Below are 24,735 nucleotides of genomic sequence, written 5' to 3'. Positions count from 1 at the left end.
AGGTCCAGGGGAACTATGTGAGCATAAGTGCAAGGGTGGAGGTCCAGGGGAACTATGTGAGCATAAGTGCAAGGGTGGAGGTCCAGGGGAACTATGAGACCATAAGTGCAAGGGTGGAGCTCCAGGGGAACTATGTGAGCATAAGTGCAAGGGTGGAGGTCCAGGGGAACTATGTGACCATAAGTGCAAGGGTGGAGGTCCAGGGGAACTATGTGACCATAAGTGCAAGGGTGGAGCTCCAGGGGAACTATGTGAGCATAAGTGCAAGGGTGGAGGTCCAGGGGAACTATGTGACCATAAGTGCAAGGGTGGAGGTCCAGGGGAACTATGTGACCATAAGTGCAAGGGTGGAGGTCCAGGGGAACTATGTGACCATAAGTGCAAGGGTGGAGGTCCAGGGGAACTATGTGACCATAAGTGCAAAGGTGGAGGTCCAGGGGAACTATGTGACCATAAGTGCAAGGGTGGAGGTCCAGGGGAACTATGTGAGCATAAGTGCAAGGGTGGAGGTCCAGGGGAACTATATGACCATAAGTGCAAGGGTGGAGGTCCAGGGGAACTATGTGACCATAAGTGCAAGGGTGGAGGTCCAGGGGAACTATGTGACCATAAGTGCAAGGGTGGAGGTCCAGGGGAACTATGTGAGCATATGTGCAAGGGTGGAGGTCCAGGGGAACTATGTGACCATAAGTGCAAGGGTGGAGGTCCAGGGGAACTATGTGAGCATAAGTGCAAGGGTGGAGGTCCAGGGGAACTATGTGACCATAAGTGCAAGGGTGGAGGTCCAGGGGAACTATGTGACCATAAGTGCAAGGGTGGAGGTCCAGGGGAACTATGTGACCATAAGTGCAAGGGTGGAGGTCCAGGGGAACTATGTGAGCATAAGTGCAAGGGCGGAGGTCCAGGGGAACTATGTGACCATAAGTGCAAGGGCGGAGGTCCAGGGGAACTATGTGACCATAAGTGCAAGGGCGGAGGTCCAGGGGAACTATGTGACCATAAGTGCAAGGGTGGAGGTCCAGGGGAACTATGTGACCATAAGTGCAAGGATGGAGGTCCAGGGGAACTATGTGACCATAAGTGCAAGGGTGGAGGTCCAGGGGAACTATGTGACCATAAGTGCAAGGGTGGAGGTCCAGGGGAACTATGTGAGCATAAGTGCAAGGGTGGAGGTCCAGGGGAACTATGTGAGCATAAGTGCAAGGGTGGAGGTCCAGGGGAACTATGTGAGCATAAGTGCAAGGGCGGAGGTCCAGGGGAACTATGTGACCATAAGTGCAAGGGTGGAGGTCCAGGGGAACTATGTGAGCATAAGTGCAAGGGTGGAGGTCCAGGGGAACTATGTGACCATAAGTGCTATGCAAAGCCAAAGCCATTTATCAACAACATCCAGAAACGCCGCTTGCTTTGCTGGGCCCGAGATCATCTAAGATGGACTGATACAAAGTGGAAAAGTGTTCTGCAGTCTGACGAGTCCACATTTCAAATTATATTTGGAAACTGTGGACGTGGTGTCCTCCGGAACAAAGAGGAAAATAACCATCCGCATTGTTATAGGCGCAAAGTTGAAAAGGCAGCATCTGTGATGGTATGGGGGTGTATTAGTGCCCAAGGCATGGGTAACCCTAACCCTAACCCCAATACTAACCCTAACCCTAACCCATTAATGCTGAAAGGTCCATACAGGTTTTGGAACAACATATGTTGTCATCCAAGCAACATTATCATTGACGCCCCTGCTTATTTCAGCAAGAAAATGCCAAGCCCTGTGTTATAACAGCGTGGCTTTGTAGTAAAAGAGTGCGGGTACTTTCCTGGCCCGCCTGCAGTCCAGACCTGTCTCCCATGGAAAATGTGTGGCGCATTATGAAGCGTAAAATAGGACAGCGGAGACCCCGGACTGTTGAAGGACTGAAGCTCTACATAAAACAAGAATGGGAAAGAATTCCACTTTCAAAGCTTCAACAATTAGTTTCCTCAGTTCCCAAACGTTTATTGAGTGTTGTTAAAAGAAAAGGTGATGTAACACAGTGGTGAACATGCCCTTTCCCAACTACTTTGGCACGTGTTGCAGCCATGAAATTCTAAGTTAATGATTATTTGCAAAAATAAAAAAGTTTATGAGTTTGAACATGAAATATGTTGTCTTTGTAGCATATTCAACTGAATATGGCTTGAAAAGGATTTGCAAATCATTGTATTCTGTTTATATTTACATCTAACACAATTTCCCAACTCATATGGAAACAGGGTTTGTATAATCCATGGCTCCAAGTGTGGAAGACAGCAGCATCACTCCAGATGTCAAACTTTATTTCACTACATATGTTTCAAGGAAGCTGTTGTGCATTCTTATGTTGCACTTTAATTTGTTTTTTTTTATGGTCATTGGTCCAAGTCTAAAGAAAGGAAAAATGCCCTTTAATGTAGCACTGTTTTTCATTAATTATGTTAAAAAGAAGATATTATGCCTTGTGCACTTTAACTTGATTTCATATATTTTAATTTAGTAATTTAAAAGTGTTAAAAAATAAAAAGACAAAACTTCTGTTTATTTGTCTTGTCTTTTTTTTGCTGATCCGAACAATGAACCAATTCGTGGCTCTGATCTGAGAGACGATCCGAACCGTGAGTTTTTTGATCCGTTGCACCCTTAATATATACACATATATACATACATATATACATACATATATATACACATTGATTCATATATACACACATATGTAAATATATACACATACTGTATATACACACATATACAAATATACATGCACATATATACATATTCACACACACACGAATATATATATATATACATATGTGTGTGTATATATGTATGTGTATATATATATATAAATTAGGGGTGGGCAAATTAATGCGTTAATTACGCGTTAACTCATCAATCTATTAATGCCGACAATTATTTTATCGCACATTTGCGTATGTTGTTTACATGCTTTTATTTTGTTAACGCCTTTTCTTAACAAGATGGCGTCGCCCGGCGTGGAGGGGCTCTTGGTAAAGATGGAACATTTGGCAAAAATAGCGGACAATTCTGCAAATGTCATGGCTGGCTTACAGCGTGGTCACTCCGGGATCACTTACGACCGCCAGACAATTCTGGATGTGGATAGATCGGGCCGTTTTGGACTGAATGAGGCGTGCTTGCTAGAGCGGCTAGCTAGCATGGGAATACTTTGCCGGCTACATCCAGCGGCCTGTGAAGCAGCGGAGTATATGTGTTGTCTGTCTATTTATGAATAATGCAGACCAGGAGTGTTGGCTGACTTCTTAACGTTTACTTTCAGAGCGTGCATATCACAACATACAAGATGTCGTCATGGCGACACAACCTATACATGCTCCTCACTCCTGTTGCATGCTGGGTAGGGTAGTTCTCATAACATCACAATATAGTACCATGTATATGATGCCTTCAGTTTATCAAAGCACCAAGCAAACAATCGGAAAATTCCCATCATATCAATTCCTAGATATGGTCATAATTATTTTAAGTGCACTACGCAGAATAAACACAACATTATTAATATTGCTACTACGGATAATTTGATCCAAAATTCCCTAAAACAGCCCACTACCTATAATATAGGTTTTTTAAACATAAGATCCCTGATAAAAAAAAAATGTTTCTGCTGTTACCTCAGAAATTGCCTGTTCAGATGTTATGATTGTGGCTCAGAGATTTGTATGTAGATTATATTTATTTTCCATAACAAACAGGATAACTTAAATACCCTGGCAGTGGCAATAAGCTTAAATGTTTGTATTTACATTTTTGGAGTTGATTTTCATCAAATATGCTATTTAACTGCTACTGTTTAACAAGGACTGATTTAAATTGTGTTTGCACAACAAATGTTTTGGCACTTTTGTTCATGTGGGAGAATATTCCAATAAAGGTGCACTACACACTACTTTTGAATTCATTATTGGGCTTTGCGTATACAATGCAGTTAATCGCGATTAATCGGAGAAATAGTGCGATTAACTGTGATTAAACTTTTTAATCGTTGCCCAGCCCTAATATATATATATATATATATATATATGTATATATACATATATACACACACATACATATGTGTAAATATGTATATGTATGTAAATATTTATGTATGTACCGTATGTATATATATATATATATATATATATATATATATATATTTGGTTACTTTACATGCAATTGTCTTTCGGCCCTCAACCAAGTGATTTTGGGGCCAAAGTCCAAGAGTTATGAGAGTAGATGGCACAAGTAAATGGAGAAAGTGTTAGTAAAATCTAGGAGTGGACCTCACCTTCATGCTGCAGGCCAGCTCCATCAGCTTCTTGGCGTTCTCCTCAAAGCGATACCTTTTGGGAACCGGCACGCGGAAGAACTTGAGGGCGCCCTCGAAGTCGGCCTGGATCAGGTCGTCTTTGGATGTCTGACCAGGACGCGAGAGAAGGCGGTGAAGGGCAGCAAGGCACGAAAGGTGCGTGAGAGCATTACCTTGAGGAGCGCCAGAGCCACGTTGAAGATCACACTGATGCCCTGAGGGAGGAGGAGGAGGCAAAGCGGGTCAAATGCGTCATGGGATGCACGATGGAGGCGTCCTCACCTCGCACAGCAGCAGGTCGATGATGTGGAAGACCATGTAGAGCGGGAACTTGGCGGTGAAGAGGGTGAGGAACCACTGGGAGGCGTACATGTGAGCCTCCAGGCCCACGTTGAGGAAGTGGGCGTACAGGTCGGGTAAGTGTTCCTGGCGGAGGGCAGACACGGTGACGCCGGCGTCCCTAATGTAGTGGCCGCACACGCACCTGCATGAGTCTCTCCAGCTGGAAGAACTTGCAGTGCAGGTCCTCAAAGTTCTGCTTGAAGAGGTCCCTCAGGCCGTACTGGAACATGATCTTCACCAGCACGCTGAACGCCTGCTCCTCTGGCATCTGAGCAGCACACACCGCCAAAACGCTCACCACTTTGGTAAAACCTTTTTAAGGCCTACTGAAAGCCACTACTAGCGACCACGCAGTCTGGTAGTTTATATATCAATGATGAAATATTAACATTGCAACACATGCCAATACGGCCGCTTTACTTTACTAAATTGCAATTTTAAATTTCGCGCGGAAGTATCAGCTAAATCGTCGCAGTATGACGACACGTGCGCGTGACGTCCCGCATTGGTCCAGCACCGTTCACAGCTATAAGTCGGCTCTTTTCATCGCATAATTACACAGTATTCTGGACATCTGTGTTGCTGAATCTTTTGCAATTTGTTCAATGAATAATGGAGACGTCAAAGAAGAAAGATGTAGGTGGGAAGCGGTGTATTGCGGCTGCCTTTAGCAACACAAACACAGCCGGTGTTTCTTTGTTTACATTCCCGAAAGATGACGGTGAAGCTTTACTATGGAACAGAGCGGTCAAGCGAACATGGTTCTTTACCACCTGTCAACCGGCAAGTTTTGGTGAGAAAATTGTGGTAATAAGTCGGCTCTTACCGTAGACATGAGCGGAGCTTGTGTCGTTACTCTAAATCTCCTACGTGGCTTCCCTCAGACACTGGCAGTCACCACACCCGTGGCCACACCCTTCCGACTTTCAGGTACAACTATATAATCTCACTAAAACACTAGTAACACAATAAGCAGATAAGGGATTTTCCAGAATTATCCTAGTAAATGTGTCTAATAACATCTCCCACTGCCCGCTCTTTTTTTCCCCTATTCCTTCACTCTCACTATTCTCATCCACAAATCTTTTATCCTCTTTTAAATTAATGGGGAAATTGTCGCTTTCTCGGTCCGAATCGCTCTCGCTGCTGGTGGCCATGATCTTAAACAATGTTCAGATGTGAGGAGCTCCACAACCCGTGACATCACGCGCACATTGCCTGCTACTTCCGGTACAGGCAAGGCTTTTTTATTAGCGACCAAAAGTTGCGAACTTTATCGTGGATGTTCTCTACTAAATCCTTTCAGCAAAAATGTCAATATGGGGAAATGATGAAGTATGACACATAGAATGGAGCTGCTATCCCCGTTTAAATAAGAACATCTCATTTCATTTGCCCTTTAAAGGTCACACTCACTACGTCACCTTCATGCTCACTAGGTGGCAGTGTGGACATGGCAGTGTAATAATGAATGCAGCACTGTGGTAAAACCTTTTAGATTGCCACTTAAACGTCACACTCACTACATCCTGCAGTGGAGCAGTAGTACCTCTAGGTGGCAGCGTTGACTTGGGACAAGACTGTCAACTGTCAATCATTACAAATATACAGAGGATGGTTAAAAAGTCTGAATAAATAAAATGTTTTTTGTTTTCATCACATATTAAATGACCCCAAAAGGGACAAGAGGTACCAAATGGATGGATGGACGCAAGTTGAATATTGCTTGTTTTCACAATAAAATACTTAACTTTAATCTTAAATTCAAATTAAAAATAATTTGTAAATGTACTAATCTTAATTCAGGATGTGTTGTTGACACTTTCAAAAGCAGATTTAAGACAAATATAATTAACTACTCCTGGGCATTTTATGTTGGCTTTTCTTTTGGTTTTATATTGTTTATTCATACTGCCTTATATATTGTGTTTCCATACACTATATTTATGTTAGCCTTTAAAATGACATTGAATTTTTGATATTTTAACTGTGATGTGAAACACTTTGTGGCTTTTTGTCTGTGAAAGGTGCTATGCAAATGTATATTTTTTAAAAACTGAAACCCAGTCTTTTATATTTTGTCAGTTATTTTTTGCAGTGTGGCTTTTGTTTCTTATTGTAGCAATTTGGTCATTAAAATGAAGAATCTTTGGGAGTTCTGATCGTTTGTGAGGGCACCAAAGAGTCTTCTGTGTGTGACAGTTCCGCTTGTTGTTGTTGTTTTGGCTTGTCAATAAAGAGAAAGTTGATGCATCACCTTCTTGTTGGGTTAGCTTGATGTACAGTACAGATGATGTACAGTACAGATGATGTACAGAACAGATGATGTACAGTACAGATGATGTACAGTACAGGTGTCCTAGTATTTTGACTCGTGGGCCTCATTAGGCTTAACAAAATTGGGCCGGGTCCAAAAGCCAACTGCAAGTAAAGTAATATTATTTATGTACAAACATATAAACCCCACACATGTACAAACCCCGTTTCCATATGAGTTGGGAAATTGTGTTAGATGTAAATATAAACAGAATACAATGATTTGCAAATCCTTTTCAAGCCATATTCAGTTGAATATGCTACAAAGACAACATATTTGATGTTCAAACTCATAAACATTTTTTTTTTGCAAATAATCATTAACTCTAGAATTTGATGCCAGCAACACGTGACAAAGAAGTTGGGAAAGGTGGCAATAAATACTGATAAAGTTGAGGAATGCTCATCAAACACTTATTTGGAACATCCCACAGGTGTGCAGGCTAATTGGGAACAGGTGGGTGCCATGATTGGATATAAAAACAGCTTCCATGAAATGCTAAGTAATTCACAAACAAGGATGGGGTGAGGGTCACCACTTTGTAAGCAAATTGTGGAACAGTTTTAGAACAACATTTCTCAACGAGCTATTGCAAGGAATTTAGGGATTTTACCATCTACGGTCTGTAAAATCATCAAAAGGTTCAGAGAATCTGGAGAAATCACTGCACGTAAGCGATGATATTATGGACCTTTGATCCCTCAGGCGGTACTGCATCAAAAACCAACATCAGTGTGAGGGAGAGTGGCCGTGCGCAACCCAAGAGTCCCTGGTTCAATCCCCACCTAGAACCAACCTAGTCACGTCCGTTTTGTCCTGCGCAAGATACTTCACCCTGATGGTGCTGGTTAGCGCCTTGCATGGCAGCTCCCTCCTTGAAGGTAGAAAAGCGCTATAGAAGTACAACCCATTTATCCTTTATTTATTTATTATCACATGGGCTCAGGAACACTTCATAAAACCACTGTCAGTAACTACAGTTAGTCGCTACATCTGTAAGTGCAAGTTAAAACTCTACTATGCAAAGCCAAACCCATTTATCAACAACATCCTGAAACGCCGCTAGCTTTGCTGGACCCGAGCTCATCTAAGATGGACTGATGCAAAGTGGAAAAGTGTTCTGCGGTCTGACGAGTCCACATTTCAAATTATATTTGGCAACTGTGGACGTGGTGTCCTCCGGAACAAAGAGGAAAATAACCATCCGCATTGTTATAGGCGCAAAGTTTAAAAGCCAGCATGTGTGATGGTATGGGGGTGTATTAGTGCCCAAGACATGGGTAACTTACACATCTGTGAAGGCACCATTAATGCTGAATGGTCCATACAGGTTTTGGAACAACACATGTTGTCATCCAAACAATGTTATCATGGACGCCCCTGCTTTTTTCAGCAAAACAATGCCAAGCCACGTGTTACAACAGCGTGGTTTCATAGTAAAAGAGGGCGGGTACTTTCCTGGCCCGCCTGCAGTCCAGACCTGTCCCCCAGGGAAAATGTGTGGTGCATTATGAAGCGTAAAATAGGACAGCGGAGACCCTGGACTGTTGAAGGACTGAAGCTCTACATAAAACAAGAATGGGAAAGAATTCCACTTTCAAAGCTTCAACAATTAGTTTCCTCAGTTCGCAAACGTTTATTGAGTGTTGTTAAAAGAAAAGGTGATGTAACACAGTGGTGAACATGCCCTTTCCCAACTACTTTGGCACGTGTTCCAGCCATGAAATTCTAAGTTAATGATTATTTGCAAAAGAAAAATAAAGTTTATGAGTTTGAACATCAAATATGTTGTCTTTGTAGCATATTCAACTGAATATGGCTTGAAAAGGATTTGCAAATCATTGTATTCTGTTTATATTTACATCTAACACAATTTCCCAACTCATATGGAAACAGGGTTTGTACACACACACACAATTATGTGTTACGCTTGGACTTTTTTTTTTAACACATCCACAAAGTCCAGTGAGCAGGTTGTGTTAAGTGTGACTAGTTGTCACACTTAACTTTGTTTGTGCCATGAGTGGGAGAGGTTGTTTGGGTTGGGTCATATAAGTAAATGCTGTGTACACTTCCAATTGCAATTTGTGGTCATAAAATGGACAACCTCGGTCCGCGCTTTTGACACCCCGTGCAATATAACTTTATATGCTGTGTACAAACCTGTTTGCTGTTTATATTTCCATCCTTTCTCATGTTTCTCAATATACAAACTTTTTTGTTTGCGAACCCTGCTCAAGAACCAATTAAGTTTGTACCACTGTAGAAGTCTGCTAAAATGTCCTTTCCAGGCAGAAGATAGAAAGAAATGGACTAATACTATCATGAATACTTCTTTATCCTACCTCCAGTGGCTGGAAATGTGTTCTATCTATCTATCTATCTATTAATATTGTGTGGTAGCAAAAACACCTCACGTGTACGCACACGCGCGCACACACACACACACACATACACACACACACACACACACACACACACACACACACGTATCTGAAGGCAAAGATATCAAACACTAAACATTTGCTCCCTGTACTTCCAAGGGGAAGAAAACATCCCGTTGGAGGAATGCTGTTGATAAAAAGGAGCGGCGGCACATCAAAGCCAAACAGAGCGACTCACGTGCAGCAGCAGTACCGCAGCCAAGAAGGATTGTCCCTGGCAGTAACCGATCTCCTGGTCATACACCGAGTACGCCTGCAGGGGGAGCACAGCACACGTCACCATACACTCATTTCACACTGACACCTGCATCAATTAGGAGGGAAGAACATCAACACACTGACACCTGCATCAATTAGGAGGGAAGAACATCAACACACTGACACCTGCATCAATTAGGAGGGAAGAACATCAACACACTGACACCTGCATCAATTAGGAGGGAAGAACATCAACACACTGACACCTGCATCAATTAGGAAGGAAGAACATCAACACACTGACACCTGCATCAATTAGGAGGGAAGAACATCAACACACTGACACCTGCATCAATTAGGAGGGAAGAACATCAACACACTGACACCTGCATCAATTAGGAGGGAAGAACATCAACACACTGACACCTGCATCAATTAGGAAGGAAGAACATCAACACACTGACACCTGCATCAATTAGGAGGGAAGAACATCAACACACTGACACCTGCATCAATGAAGACAGAAGAACATCAACACACTGACACCTGCATCAATGAAGACAGAAGAACATCAACACACTGACACCTGCATCAATGAAGACAGAAGAACATCAACACACTGACACCTGCATCAATGAAGACAGAAGAACATCAACACACTGACACCTGCATCAATTAGGAGGGAAGAACATCAACACACTGACACCTGCATCAATGAAGACAGAAGAACATCAACACACTGACACCTGCATCAATGAAGACAGAAGAACATCAACACACTGACACCTGCATCAATGAAGACAGAAGAACATCAACACACTGACACCTGCATCAATTAGGAGGGAAGAACATCAACACACTGACACCTGCATCAATTAGGAGGGAAGAACATCAACACACTGACACCTGCATCAATGAAGACAGAAGCACATCAACACACTGACACCTGCATCAATTAGGAGGGAAGAACATCAACACACTGACACCTGCATCAATTAGGAGGGAAGAACATCAACACACTGACACCTGCATCAATTAGGAAGGAAGAACATCAACACACTGACACCTGCATCAATTAGGAGGGAAGAACATCAACACACTGACACCTGCATCAATGAAGACAGAAGAACATCAACACACTGACACCTGCATCAATTAGGAGGGAAGAACATCAACACACTGACACCTGCATCAATTAGGAGGGAAGAACATCAACACACTGACACCTGCATCAATGAAGACAGAAGAACATCAACACACTGTCACCTGCATCAATTAGGAAGGAAGAACATCAACACACTGACACCTGCATCAATTAGGAAGGAAGAACATTAACACACTGACACCTGCATCAATGAAGACAGAAGAACATCAACACACTGACACCTGCATCAATGAAGACAGAAGAACATCAACACACTGTCACCTGCATCAATTAGGAAGGAAGAACATCAACACACTGACACCTGCATCAATTAGGAAGCAAGAACATCAACACACTGACACCTGCATCAATTAGGAAGCAAGAACATCAACACACTGACACCTGCATCAAATAGGAAGCAAGAACATCAACACACTGACACCTGCATCAATGAAGACAGAAGAACATCAACACACTGACACCTGCATCAATTAGGAGGGAAGAACATCAACACACTGACACCTGCATCAATTAGGAGGGAAGAACATCAACACACTGACACCTGCATCAATTAGGAGGGAAGAACATCAACACACTGACACCTGCATCAATTAGGAGGGAAGAACATCAACACACTGACACCTGCATCAATTAAGAAGCAAGAACATCAACACACTGACACCTGCATCAAATAGGAAGCAAGAACATCAACACACTGACACCTGCATCAATTAGGAAGGAAGAACATCAACACACTGACACCTGCATCAATGAAGACGGAAGAACATCAACACACTGACACCTGCATCAAATAGGAAGCAAGAACATCAACACACTGACACCTGCATCAATGAAGACAGAAGAACATCAACACACTGACACCTGCATCAATGAAGACAGAAGAACATCAACACACTGACACCTGCATCAATTAGGAGGGAAGAACATCAACACACTGACACCTGCATCAATGAAGACAGAAGAACATCAACACACTGACACCTGCATCAATGAAGACAGAAGAACATCAACACACTGACACCTGCATCAATGAAGACAGAAGAACATCAACACACTGACACCTGCATCAATTAGGAGGGAAGAACATCAACACACTGACACCTGCATCAATTAGGAGGGAAGAACATCAACACACTGACACCTGCATCAATGAAGACAGAAGAACATTAACACACTGACACCTGCATCAATGAAGACAGAAGAACATCAACACACTGACACCTGCATCAATGAAGACAGAAGAACATCAACACACTGACACCTGCATCAATTAGGAAGGAAGAACATCAACACACTGACACCTGCATCAATTAGGAAGCAAGAACATCAACACACTGACACCTGCATCAATTAGGAAGCAAGAACATCAACACACTGACACCTGCATCAAATAGGAAGCAAGAACATCAACACACTGACACCTGCATCAAATAGGAAGCAAGAACATCAACACACTGACACCTGCATCAATGAAGACAGAAGAACATCAACACACTGACACCTGCATCAATTAGGAGGGAAGAACATCAACACACTGACACCTGCATCAATTAGGAGGGAAGAACATCAACACACTGACACCTGCATCAATTAGGAGGGAAGAACATCAACACACTGACACCTGCATCAATTAGGAGGGAAGAACATCAACACACTGACACCTGCATCAATTAGGAAGCAAGAACATCAACACACTGACACCTGCATCAAATAGGAAGCAAGAACATCAACACACTGACACCTGCATCAATGAAGACAGAAGAACATCAACACACTGACACCTGCATCAATGAAGACAGAAGAACATCAACACACTGACACCTGCATCAATTAGTGAATTGTGAAGTGAATTATATTTATATAGCGCTTTTCTCAAGTGACTCAAAGCGCTTTACATAGTGAAACCCAATATCTAAGTTACATTTAAACCAGTGTGGGTGGCACTGGGAGCAGGTGGGTAAAGTGTCTTGCCCAAGGACACAACGGCAGTGACTAGGATGGCACAAGCAGGAATCGAACCTGCAACTCTCAAGTTGCTGGCACGGCCACTCTACCAACCGAGCTATTCCGCCACATTAGGAGGGAAGAACATCAACACACTGACACCTGCATCAATGAAGACAGAAGAACATCAACACACTGACACCTGCATCAATGAAGACAGAAGAACATCAACACACTGACACCTGCATCAATGAAGACAGAAGAACATCAACACACTGACACCTGCATCAATGAAGACAGAAGCACATCAACACACTGACACCTGCATCAATTAGGAGGGAAGAACATCAACACACTGACACCTGCATCAATTAGGAGGGAAGAACATCAACACACTGACACCTGCATCAATTAGGAAGGAAGAACATCAACACACTGACACCTGCATCAATTAGGAGGGAAGAACATCAACACACTGACACCTGCATCAATGAAGACAGAAGAACATCAACACACTGACACCTGCATCAATTAGGAGGGAAGAACATCAACACACTGACACCTGCATCAATTAGGAGGGAAGAACATCAACACACTGACACCTGCATCAATGAAGACAGAAGAACATCAACACACTGTCACCTGCATCAATTAGGAAGGAAGAACATCAACACACTGACACCTGCATCAATTAGGAAGGAAGAACATTAACACACTGACACCTGCATCAATGAAGACAGAAGAACATCAACACACTGACACCTGCATCAATGAAGACAGAAGAACATCAACACACTGTCACCTGCATCAATTAGGAAGGAAGAACATCAACACACTGACACCTGCATCAATTAGGAAGCAAGAACATCAACACACTGACACCTGCATCAAATAGGAAGCAAGAACATCAACACACTGACACCTGCATCAAATAGGAAGCAAGAACATCAACACACTGACACCTGCATCAATGAAGACAGAAGAACATCAACACACTGACACCTGCATCAATTAGGAGGGAAGAACATCAACACACTGACACCTGCATCAATTAGGAGGGAAGAACATCAACACACTGACACCTGCATCAATTAGGAGGGAAGAACATCAACACACTGACACCTGCATCAATTAGGAGGGAAGAACATCAACACACTGACACCTGCATCAATTAGGAAGCAAGAACATCAACACACTGACACCTGCATCAAATAGGAAGCAAGAACATCAACACACTGACACCTGCATCAATTAGGAAGGAAGAACATCAACACACTGACACCTGCATCAATGAAGACGGAAGAACATCAACACACTGACACCTGCATCAAATAGGAAGCAAGAACATCAACACACTGACACCTGCATCAATGAAGACAGAAGAACATCAACACACTGACACCTGCATCAAATAGGAAGCAAGAACATCAACACACTGACACCTGCATCAAATAGGAAGCAAGAACATCAACACACTGACACCTGCATCAATTAGGAAGGAAGAACATCAACACACTGACACCTGCATCAATGAAGACAGAAGAACATCAACACACTGACACCTGCATCAATTAGGAGGGAAGAACATCAACACACTGACACCTGCATCAATGAAGACAGAAGAACATCAACACACTGTCACCTGCATCAATTAGGAAGGAAGAACATCAACACACTGACACCTGCATCAATTAGGAAGGAAGAACATCAACACACTGACACCTGCATCAATGAAGACAGAAGAACATCAACACACTGACACCTGCATCAATGAAGACAGAAGAACATCAACACACTGTCACCTGCATCAATTAGGAAGGAAGAACATCAACACACTGACACCTGCATCAATTAGGAAGGAAGAACATCAACACACTGACACCTGCATCAATTAGGAAGAAAGAACATCAACACACTGACACCTGCATCAATGAAGACAGAAGAACATCAACACACTGACACCTGCATCAATTAGGAAGGAAGAACATCAACACACTGACACCTGCATCAATTAGGAAGGAAGAACATCAACACACTGACACCTGCATCAATGAAGACAGAAGAACATCAACACACTGACACCTGCATCAATGAAGACAGAAGAACATCAACACACTGACACCTGCATCAATGAAGACAGAAGAACATCAACACACTGACACCTGCATCAATGAAGACAGAAGAACATCAACACACTGACACCTGCATCAATGAAGACAGAAGAACATCAACACACTGACACCTGCATCAATGAAGACAGAAGAACATCAACACACTGACACCTGCATCAATTAGGAAGGAAGAACATCAACACACTGACACCTGCATCAATTAGGAAGGAAGAACATCAACACACTGACACCTGCATCAATTAGGAAGGAAGAACATCAACACACTGACACCTGCATCAATTAGGAAGGAAGAACATCAACACACTGACACCTGCATCAATGAAGACAGAAGAACATCAACACACTGACACCTGCATCAATGAAGACAGAAGAACATCAACACACTGACACCTGCATCAATGAAGACAGAAGAACATCAACACACTGAGACCTGCATCAATGAAGACAGAAGAACATCAACACACTGACACCTGCATCAATGAAGACAGAAGAACATCAACACACTGACACCTGCATCAATGAAGACAGAAGAACATCAACACACTGACACCTGCATCAATGAAGACAGAAGAACATCAACACACTGACACCTGCATCAATTAGGAAGGAAGAACATCAACACACTGACACCTGCATCAATTAGGAAGGAAGAACATCAACACACTGACACCTGCATCAATTAGGAAGGAAGAACATCAACACACTGACACCTGCATCAATTAGGAAGGAAGAACATCAACACACTGACACCTGCATCAATTAGGAAGGAAGAATATCAACACACTGACACCTGCATCAATTAGGAAGGAAGAACATCAACACACTGACACCTGCATCAATGAAGACAGAAGAACATCAACACACTGACACCTGCATCAATGAAGACAGAAGAACATCAACACACTGACACCTGCATCAATGAAGACAGAAGAACATCAACACACTGACACCTGCATCAATGAAGACAGAAGAACATCAACACACTGACACCTGCATCAATGAAGACAGAAGAACATCAACACACTGACACCTGCATCAATGAAGACAGAAGAACATCAACACACTGACACCTGCATCAATTAGGAAGGAAGAACATCAACACACTGACACCTGCATCAATTAGGAAGGAAGAACATCAACACACTGACACCTGCATCAATTAGGAAGGAAGAACATCAACACACTGACACCTGCATCAATTAGGAAGGAAGAACATCAACACACTGACACCTGCATCAATTAGGAAGGAAGAACATCAACACACTGACACCTGCATCAATGAAGACAGAAGAACATCAACACACTGACACCTGCATCAATGAAGACAGAAGAACATCAACACACTGAGACCTGCATCAATGAAGACAGAAGAACATCAACACACTGACACCTGCATCAATGAAGACAGAAGAACATCAACACACTGACACCTGCATCAATGAAGACAGAAGAACATCAACACACTGACACCTGCATCAATGAAGACAGAAGAACATCAACACACTGACACCTGCATCAATTAGGAAGGAAGAACATCAACACACTGACACCTGCATCAATTAGGAAGGAAGAACATCAACACACTGACACCTGCATCAATTAGGAAGGAAGAACATCAACACACTGACACCTGCATCAATTAGGAAGGAAGAACATCAACACACTGACACCTGCATCAATTAGGAAGGAAGAATATCAACACACTGACACCTGCATCAATTAGGAAGGAAGAACATCAACACACTGACACCTGCATCAATGAAGACAGAAGAACATCAACACACTGACACCTGCATCAATGAAGACAGAAGAACATCAACACACTGACACCTGCATCAATGAAGACAGAAGAACATCAACACACTGACACCTGCATCAATGAAGACAGAAGAACATCAACACACTGACACCTGCATCAATGAAGACAGAAGAACATCAACACACTGACACCTGCATCAATGAAGACAGAAGAACATCAACACACTGACACCTGCATCAATGAAGACAGAAGAACATCAACACACTGACACCTGCATCAATGAAGACAGAAGAACATCAACACACTGACACCTGCATCAATGAAGACAGAAGAACATCAACACACTGACACCTGCATCAATGAAGACAGAAGAACATCAACACACTGACACCTGCATCAATGAAGACAGAAGAACATCAACACACTGACACCTGCATCAATGAAGACAGAAGAACATCAACACACTGACACCTGCATCAATTAGGAAGGAAGAACATCAACACACTGACACCTGCATCAATTAGGAAGGAAGAACATCAACACACTGACACCTGCATCAATTAGGAAGGAAGAACATCAACACACTGACACCTGCATCAATTAGGAAGGAAGAACATCAACACACTGACACCTGCATCAATTAGGAAGGAAGAACATCAACACACTGACACCTGCATCAATGAAGACAGAAGAACATCAACACACTGACACCTGCATCAATGAAGACAGAAGAACATCAACACACTGAGACCTGCATCAATGAAGAACATCAACACACTGACACCTGCATCAATGAAGACAGAAGAACATCAACACACTGACACCTGCATCAATGAAGACAGAAGAACATCAACACACTGACACCTGCATCAATTAGGAAGGAAGAACATCAACACACTGACACCTGCATCAATTAGGAAGGAAGAACATCAACACACTGACACCTGCATCAATTAGGAAGGAAGAACATCAACACACTGACACCTGCATCAATTAGGAAGGAAGAACATCAACACACTGACACCTGCATCAATTAGGAAGGAAGAACATCAACACACTGACACCTGCATCAATGAAGACAGAAGAACATCAACACACTGACACCTGCATCAATGAAGACAGAAGAACATCAACACACTGACACCTGCATCAATGAAGACAGAAGAACATCAACACACTGACACCTGCATCAATGAAGACAGAAGAACATCAACACACTGACACCTGCATCAATGAAGACAGAAGAACATCAACACACTGACACCTGCATCAATGAAGACAGAAGAACATCAACACAAATATAATACATGCATAAGCAATTGTTGTTTTTCTTTATCATTTTAGCAAAACACCTATTTTGTTCGAGGTCTACTCTCCCAATGGGTGTATTTGGTGATTGATGCTGTATTGCTGCCTTTCCCCAATGTTTAACCAAAAACATTCAAGTCTGCTTTTTGCTCCCTCCCCAAGAGTCTGGAAGTTTTTTTTGTCCTTCTCGCTTTTGTTCTTCCCTCCAAGCAGAAGAGACATGCTCCAATAAAACCAATTTTATTTTTGGCCTCAAATACTGGCAATACTGAAAATACCTTAGTTTTCTCAAAAGGTTTCGTCATTAAGTGGGAACAATCCCAAAACACCATCCCTATATGTGCCATCACATTGTTGTTTTTCTTTATCATTTGAGCAAAAAACCTGTGTTGGTCAAAGGCTACTCTCCAAATGGGTGTCTCTTGTGATCGATGCTGTATTACTGCCTTTCCACTTTTTGCTCCCTTTGTTTATAATAAGACTCCGGCTTATTAGTGATTCCTAGAGCTCAAAAAAAGTCTGCGGGCTATAGAGCGTTTTCCTTTCGGGCTCCAGTACTCTGGAATGCCCTCCAGGTAACAGTTCGAGATGCTACCTCAGTAGAAGCATTTAAGTCTCACCTTAAAACTCATCTGTATACTCTAGCCTTTAAATAGACCTCCTTTTTAGACCAGTTGATCTGCCGCTTCTTTTCTTTCTCCTATGTCCCCCCCTCCCTTGTGGAGGGGGTCCGGTCCGATGACCATGGATGAAGTACTGGCTGTCCAGAGTCGAGACCCAGGATGGACCGCTCGTCGGGACCCAGGATGGACCGCTCGCCTGTATCGGTTGGGGACGTCTCTACGCTGCTGATCCGCTTGAGATGGTTTCCTGTGGACGGGACTCTCGCTGCTGTGTTGGAGCCACTATGGATTGAACTTTCACAGTATCATGTTAGACCCGCTCGACATCCATTGCTTTCGGTCCCCTAGAGGGGGGGGGTTGCCCACATCTGAGGTCCTCTCCAAGGTTTCTCATAGTCAGCATTGTCACTGGCGTCCCACTGGATGTGAATTCCTTGCCCTTTTGTGGGTTCTTCCGAGGATGTTGTAGTCGTAATGATTTGTGCAGTCCTTTGAGACATTTGTGATTTGGGGCTATATAAATAAACATTGATTGATTGATTGATTGATTCTCCATCTTTCTGTCTTTTGTTCTTCCCTCCAAGTGAGAGATACTTGCTCCAATAAAACCAATGTTACTTAAGGCCTCAAATACTGGCAATGTTGAAAAGACTTCAGTTTATTCAAAATGTTTTTTTATTGACTAGGAACAATTCCAAAACACCATCCCAACATGTGTCCTCACGTTGCTGTTTTCATTTATTAGTTTAGCAAAAAAAAGAAAAGCTCCTTTGGTCAAAGGCTACTCTCCCAATGGGTGTCTCTTGTGATTGATGCTGTATTACTGCCTTTCCCTAATGTTTAACCAAAAACATTGGAGTCTGCTTTTTGCTCTCTCCCCTGCCATCACTTTGTTTTTCTTTATCAGTTTAGAGAAAAACAAGCATACTTTGAATGTTAATATGTTATATTAGTATAAAATTGTGATGTAGTTTTACTGTCTGCATGTCAGCTTGTTTGAAAATCGACTAGTTTGGCAGACACACTCATGCACGCACGGGAAAGAAAAAGGGAATGAGAAAATTCGGAATAAAATAGCAGATGTGTATTTGTCCTGGTGAGCACCACAGGGTGCATGCAGGAGTGAATAATTGACACACCTGAGGAGCTGCAGCCATGCATGCATAATAAATAACGTGAGAACTGCGTGAGAGGAAAGGACTATTAGGCAGGAGAATATGTCAAGGCAAGGAGCAAACTGACGTGATATTTTACATTTCACACGCCTCTTTATTTCAACACACAATATTTGTTTTATCCTTACAGTGTTTGATCTTTTGTACCCCCAAAATAATCTCCTACTAGCAGAGTTGTGCATGAAATATCACACATTTTATTCAGGCAAAATGATTTTGTGGTGAAATCAAGATTGATTTTATGAAAAGTAGTTTCTTGTCTGGGCGTGTCTGCTGGCCCGGAGAAGAAAGTCAATGAATATTTGCATCACATTCACTTTTCTTTGTAATATTACCACAAACCCTGTTTCCATATGAGTTGGGAAATTGTGTTAGATGTAAATATAAACAGAATACAATGATTTGCCAATCCTTTTCAAGCCATATTCAGTTGAATATGCTACAAAGACAACATATTTCATGTTCAAACTCATAAACATTTTTTTTTTGCAAATAATAATTAACTTAGAATTTCATGGCTGCAACACGTGCCAAAGTAGTTGGGAAAGGGCATGTTCACCACTGTGTTACATCACCTTTTCTTTTAACAACACTCAATAAACGTTTGGGAACTGAGGAAACTAATTGTTGAAGCTTTGAAAGTGGAAATCTTTCCCATTCTTGTTTTATGTAGAGCTTCAGTCCTTCAACAGTCCGGGGTCTTATTGTCGTATTTTACAGTACGTTTCATAATGCGCCACACATTTTTGATTGGAGACAGGTCTGGACTGCAGGCGGGCCAGGAAAGTGCCCACCCTCTTTTTTTACAAAGCCACACTGTTGTAACACTTGTCTTGCTGAAATAAGCAGGGGCGTCCATGATAATGTTGCTTGGATGACAACATATGTTGCTCCAATACCTGTATGGACCTTTCAGCATTAATGCTGCCTTCACAGATGTGTAAGTTACCCATGCCTTGGGCACTAATAATACACCCCTCGCCCCATCCTTGTTTGTGAATTACTTAACATTTCATGGAAGCTGCTTTTATAGCCAATCATGGCACCCACCTGTTCCCAATTAGCCTGCACACCTGTGGAATGTTCCAAATAAGTGTTTGATGAGCATTCCTCAAATTTATCAGTATTTATTGCCACCTTTCCCAACTTCTTTGTCACCTGTTGCTGGCATCAAATTCTAAAGTTAATGATTATTTGCAAAAAAAAATAAAGTTTATGAGTTTGAACATGAAATATGTTGTCTTTGTAGCATATTCAACTGAATATGGCTTGAAAAGGATTTGCAAATCATTGTATTCTGTTTATATTTACATCTAACACAATTTCCCAACTCATATGGAAACGGGGTTTGTACATGACATTTAACATTTACCACAGCAGTCCTCTTATCAATGGTATTGTCAGCTTATTATTACTTTAATCGCATAAAATCTGATTTTGTTTGGTAATATTACAACTTTACTCAACGAATATTCAGTTTTTTCCCTAACATTACAAATTTCTTTGCATACAATTATGTTCTTTATTGTAATATTACAACTTTATGTGCAAATCATATATTTTTTGTTAAGATTACAAGATAATAATCATTTGAGGAGTGGTGAAAAATTCAAGCAGAAGCTTGTGGATGACTAACAAGATGGATCTTCAGTGGATTTTACTTTTTAAAATGGTTGTTATTGTCGCAGTATGGTTGTTAAAGTTAGGTCTTTTGTGATTTCTGATTGTTGTTGAGGGCGCCAAAGTGACTTCTGTGTGTGTGTGTTGGCAAAGCGGCGCATACAGAGGACAGCAGCTCGTTGTTGTTGTTGTTGTTTCGTCTTGTTGATAAAAAGAATCTTGATCTATCACCACTTTGCAACGTTTGTTTGATATCCAGCAGGAACTGTGATTTCATTCGATCCGATTCCGATTCCTGGGGTGATGATTCGATTCCGAATCAAGTTCTCAGTTAAAACTGATTCTTGCAATGTATTATTTGGTATAATAATTATAATGAAACTTTTTCAAAACAGGTTGCAGATAAGAAAATATCATTCTGGTTGCATGAAATGGCTTAAAAAAAAAGTTTAAAAATTGATTATTTAAAAAGAAAAAGGTTTAAATCATTAAAAAAACACTATTTTTTTTAAATTATGAATTAATTTTTGATGATTCAGTAGAGTATAAGAGTTGATATGGTCTACACACCTCTACTTAAATACAGACTTTTGTTGAGGCTGCAAAGCAATATTCCTATTTATTTTATTTTACGGACTTTGGAGCGCATATAAGCCACACCCACTAAATTTTAAAAGAATAAACTATGTTTCCATAAATTAGCCGCACCGGACTGTAAGCCGCAGATAAATACGTTGTGAAATGAGGTAATTATACAAAAATATTTTGTAAATGTTTATTTATATAGCTTAATTGTCAGTGACACGGCAGTAAAACGGCTGATCAAACAAAACAGAAGTCCTGGTAATGGACCCAAATGTGCCAAAAAGTGTGGAGGGAGTATTGTACATTGTCCCATCATGCATTGCGGGGGATTTAAATGGATGTCATTTTAAATGATGCCTTGTGCTTGGATATTTCTCTAATAATATCTGCAAAAGTTGACCACTTGTGTTGCCTTTTTGTTTCGGTTGTTTTGTTTTTTCCCTGCGCCATGACTAGGGAAGGTTGTTTGGATTGGGTCATATAAGTAGTTGCTGTGCAATCTTCACATCTAACCAGAATTCATGCTCACTGGCCTGATTTGCTGGTGTTGTTCACAAGATGGTGGCAAAATTGCAGCAGTCAGATATTTTTGAATGAATTTGGAAACACAGATTCCTTTATAAAGCCATGCTTTCATCCAATAGAGCGTCCTCCTGACTTTTACAAAGTAAATACAAATAAAACTAGTTGCACTCCCAATTCCCCCTTAGGGCTCAATGAAGCATGGCTGTTCCATCAACACGCCTGCATAATGTTGACAGTGTGTGTGTGTGTGTGTGTGTGTGTGTGTGTGTGTGTGTGTGATAACACACCTTGCAGATCTTATAGAGTGAGTCCTGTCCGTCCCCTCCGGTGTCTTTGAAGTAGTCATGAGCCGGGAAGGTCCTGTTGATGTCCCGAGTGATGGCGCTGTCCTGCGGGGATTCCTGGTAGGAAGGAAGACAAATCCCACTTTTGATGAAGTCATTGTTGCCGCCTTAATACTGCAGTAATAACACAAGTACTTAGCACAGTCATATAGTTAAGGTCTCTGAAGGTTAAAGTTCAACAGGGGAGAACACAAGTCAGTGTAATATGGTCACTCTCCTGTTGCATTCAGGGGGTTTGGTTTTGTGTGGGAAAAGACAGCTTCGTTAATGTGATGAGTTGGAAAAAATAAGAGGATGTGAGGTAAATGATTAGTTTTTTTCCCTCCTTCTTTTTTTATGTCTACTGTTCATGTGTAATGGCCATCCTTCTCCTAAGTGATGTGCTTCTAAACACATCATTCTTCATTTTGACTTATTGGCTTACTGTCAAATAGTGTTTTTGCTGCAACTAAATAAGTCACCCAATGTCTTCTTTAGTAGCAACATATATTTCTCTTTTCCATCTACCTGTTAAACCTATTATACAGCATTATTCACATGTGAATAATATAAATACAGTCTATTACACAGCATTATTCACATGTGAATAACATAAATACAGTCTATTATACAGCATTATTCACATGTGAATAACATAAATACAGTCTATTACACAGCATTATTCACATGTGAATAATATAAATACAGTCTATTATACAGCATTATTTAAATGTGAATAATATAAATACAGTCTATTATACAGCATTATTCACATGTAAATAATATAAATACAGTCTATTATACAGCATTATTCACATGTGAATAACCTAAATACAGTCTATCATACAGCATTATTCACATGTGAATAATATAAATAGTCTATTATACAGCATTATTCACATGTGAATAACATAAATACAGTCTATTATACAGCATTATTCACATGTGAATAACATAAATACAGTCTATCATACAGCATTATTCACATGTGAATAATATAGTCTATTATACAGCATTATTCACATGTGAATAATATAGTCTATTATACAGCATTATTCACATGTGAATAACATAAATACAGTCTATTATACAGCATTATTCACATGTGAATAACATAAATACAGTCTATTATACAGCATTATTCACATGTGAATAACCTAAATACAGTCTATCATACAGCATTATTCACATGTGAATAATATAGTCTATTATACAGCATTATTCACATGTGAATAATATAGTCTATTATACAGCATTATTCACATGTGAATAACATAAATACAGTCTATTATACAGCATTATTCACATGTGAATAACATAAATACAGTCTATTATACAGCATTATTCACATGTGAATAACATAAATACAGTTTATTATACAGCATTATTCACATGTGAATAACATAAATACAGTCTATTATACAGCATTATTCACATGTGAATAACATAAATACAGTCTATTATACAGCATTATTCACATGTGAATAACATAAATACAGTCTATTATAAAGCATTATTCACATGTGAATAATAAAAATAGTCTATTATACAGCATTATTCACATGTAAATAACATAAATACAGTCTATTATACAGCATTATTCACATGTGAATAACATAAATACAGTCTATTATACAGCATTATTCACATGTGAATAACATAAATACAGTCTATCATACAGCATTATTCACATGTGAATAACATAAATACACTCTATTATACAGCATTATTCACATGTGAATAACATAAAGTCTATTATACAGCATTATTCACATGTGAATAACATAAATACAGTCTGTTATACATAATCATTCACATGTGAATAATATAAATACAGTCTATTATACAGCATTATTCACATGTGAATAATATAAATACAGTCTATTATACATAATCATTCACATGTGAATAATATAAATACAGTCTATTATACAG

At 40.8% G+C, this 24,735-nt stretch overlaps 1 protein-coding gene across 2 annotated transcripts in view; it reads right to left on the bottom strand.

The window, feature by feature from the left end:
• Positions 1-24,735, bottom strand: part of LOC133557194 (rab GTPase-activating protein 1) — a 125,899-nt gene that overhangs the window by 23,966 nt on the left and 77,198 nt on the right. For both annotated transcript variants that reach the window (XM_061907470.1, XM_061907471.1), the window contains 6 exons: positions 22,765-22,878; positions 9,622-9,696; positions 4,825-4,950; positions 4,623-4,766; positions 4,514-4,555; positions 4,320-4,448 (listed from right to left, as the gene is read on the bottom strand). In XM_061907470.1, the coding sequence (XP_061763454.1) occupies positions 4,320-4,448; positions 4,514-4,555; positions 4,623-4,766; positions 4,825-4,950; positions 9,622-9,696; positions 22,765-22,878 (630 nt within the window). The remainder of the gene's footprint in view (positions 1-4,319; positions 4,449-4,513; positions 4,556-4,622; positions 4,767-4,824; positions 4,951-9,621; positions 9,697-22,764; positions 22,879-24,735) is intronic.

Source organism: Nerophis ophidion, linkage group LG08, assembly GCF_033978795.1.
Source record: "Nerophis ophidion isolate RoL-2023_Sa linkage group LG08, RoL_Noph_v1.0, whole genome shotgun sequence".
Taxonomy (NCBI): domain Eukaryota; kingdom Metazoa; phylum Chordata; class Actinopteri; order Syngnathiformes; family Syngnathidae; genus Nerophis; species Nerophis ophidion.
This window is presented reverse-complemented; position numbering and strand designations above follow the sequence as displayed.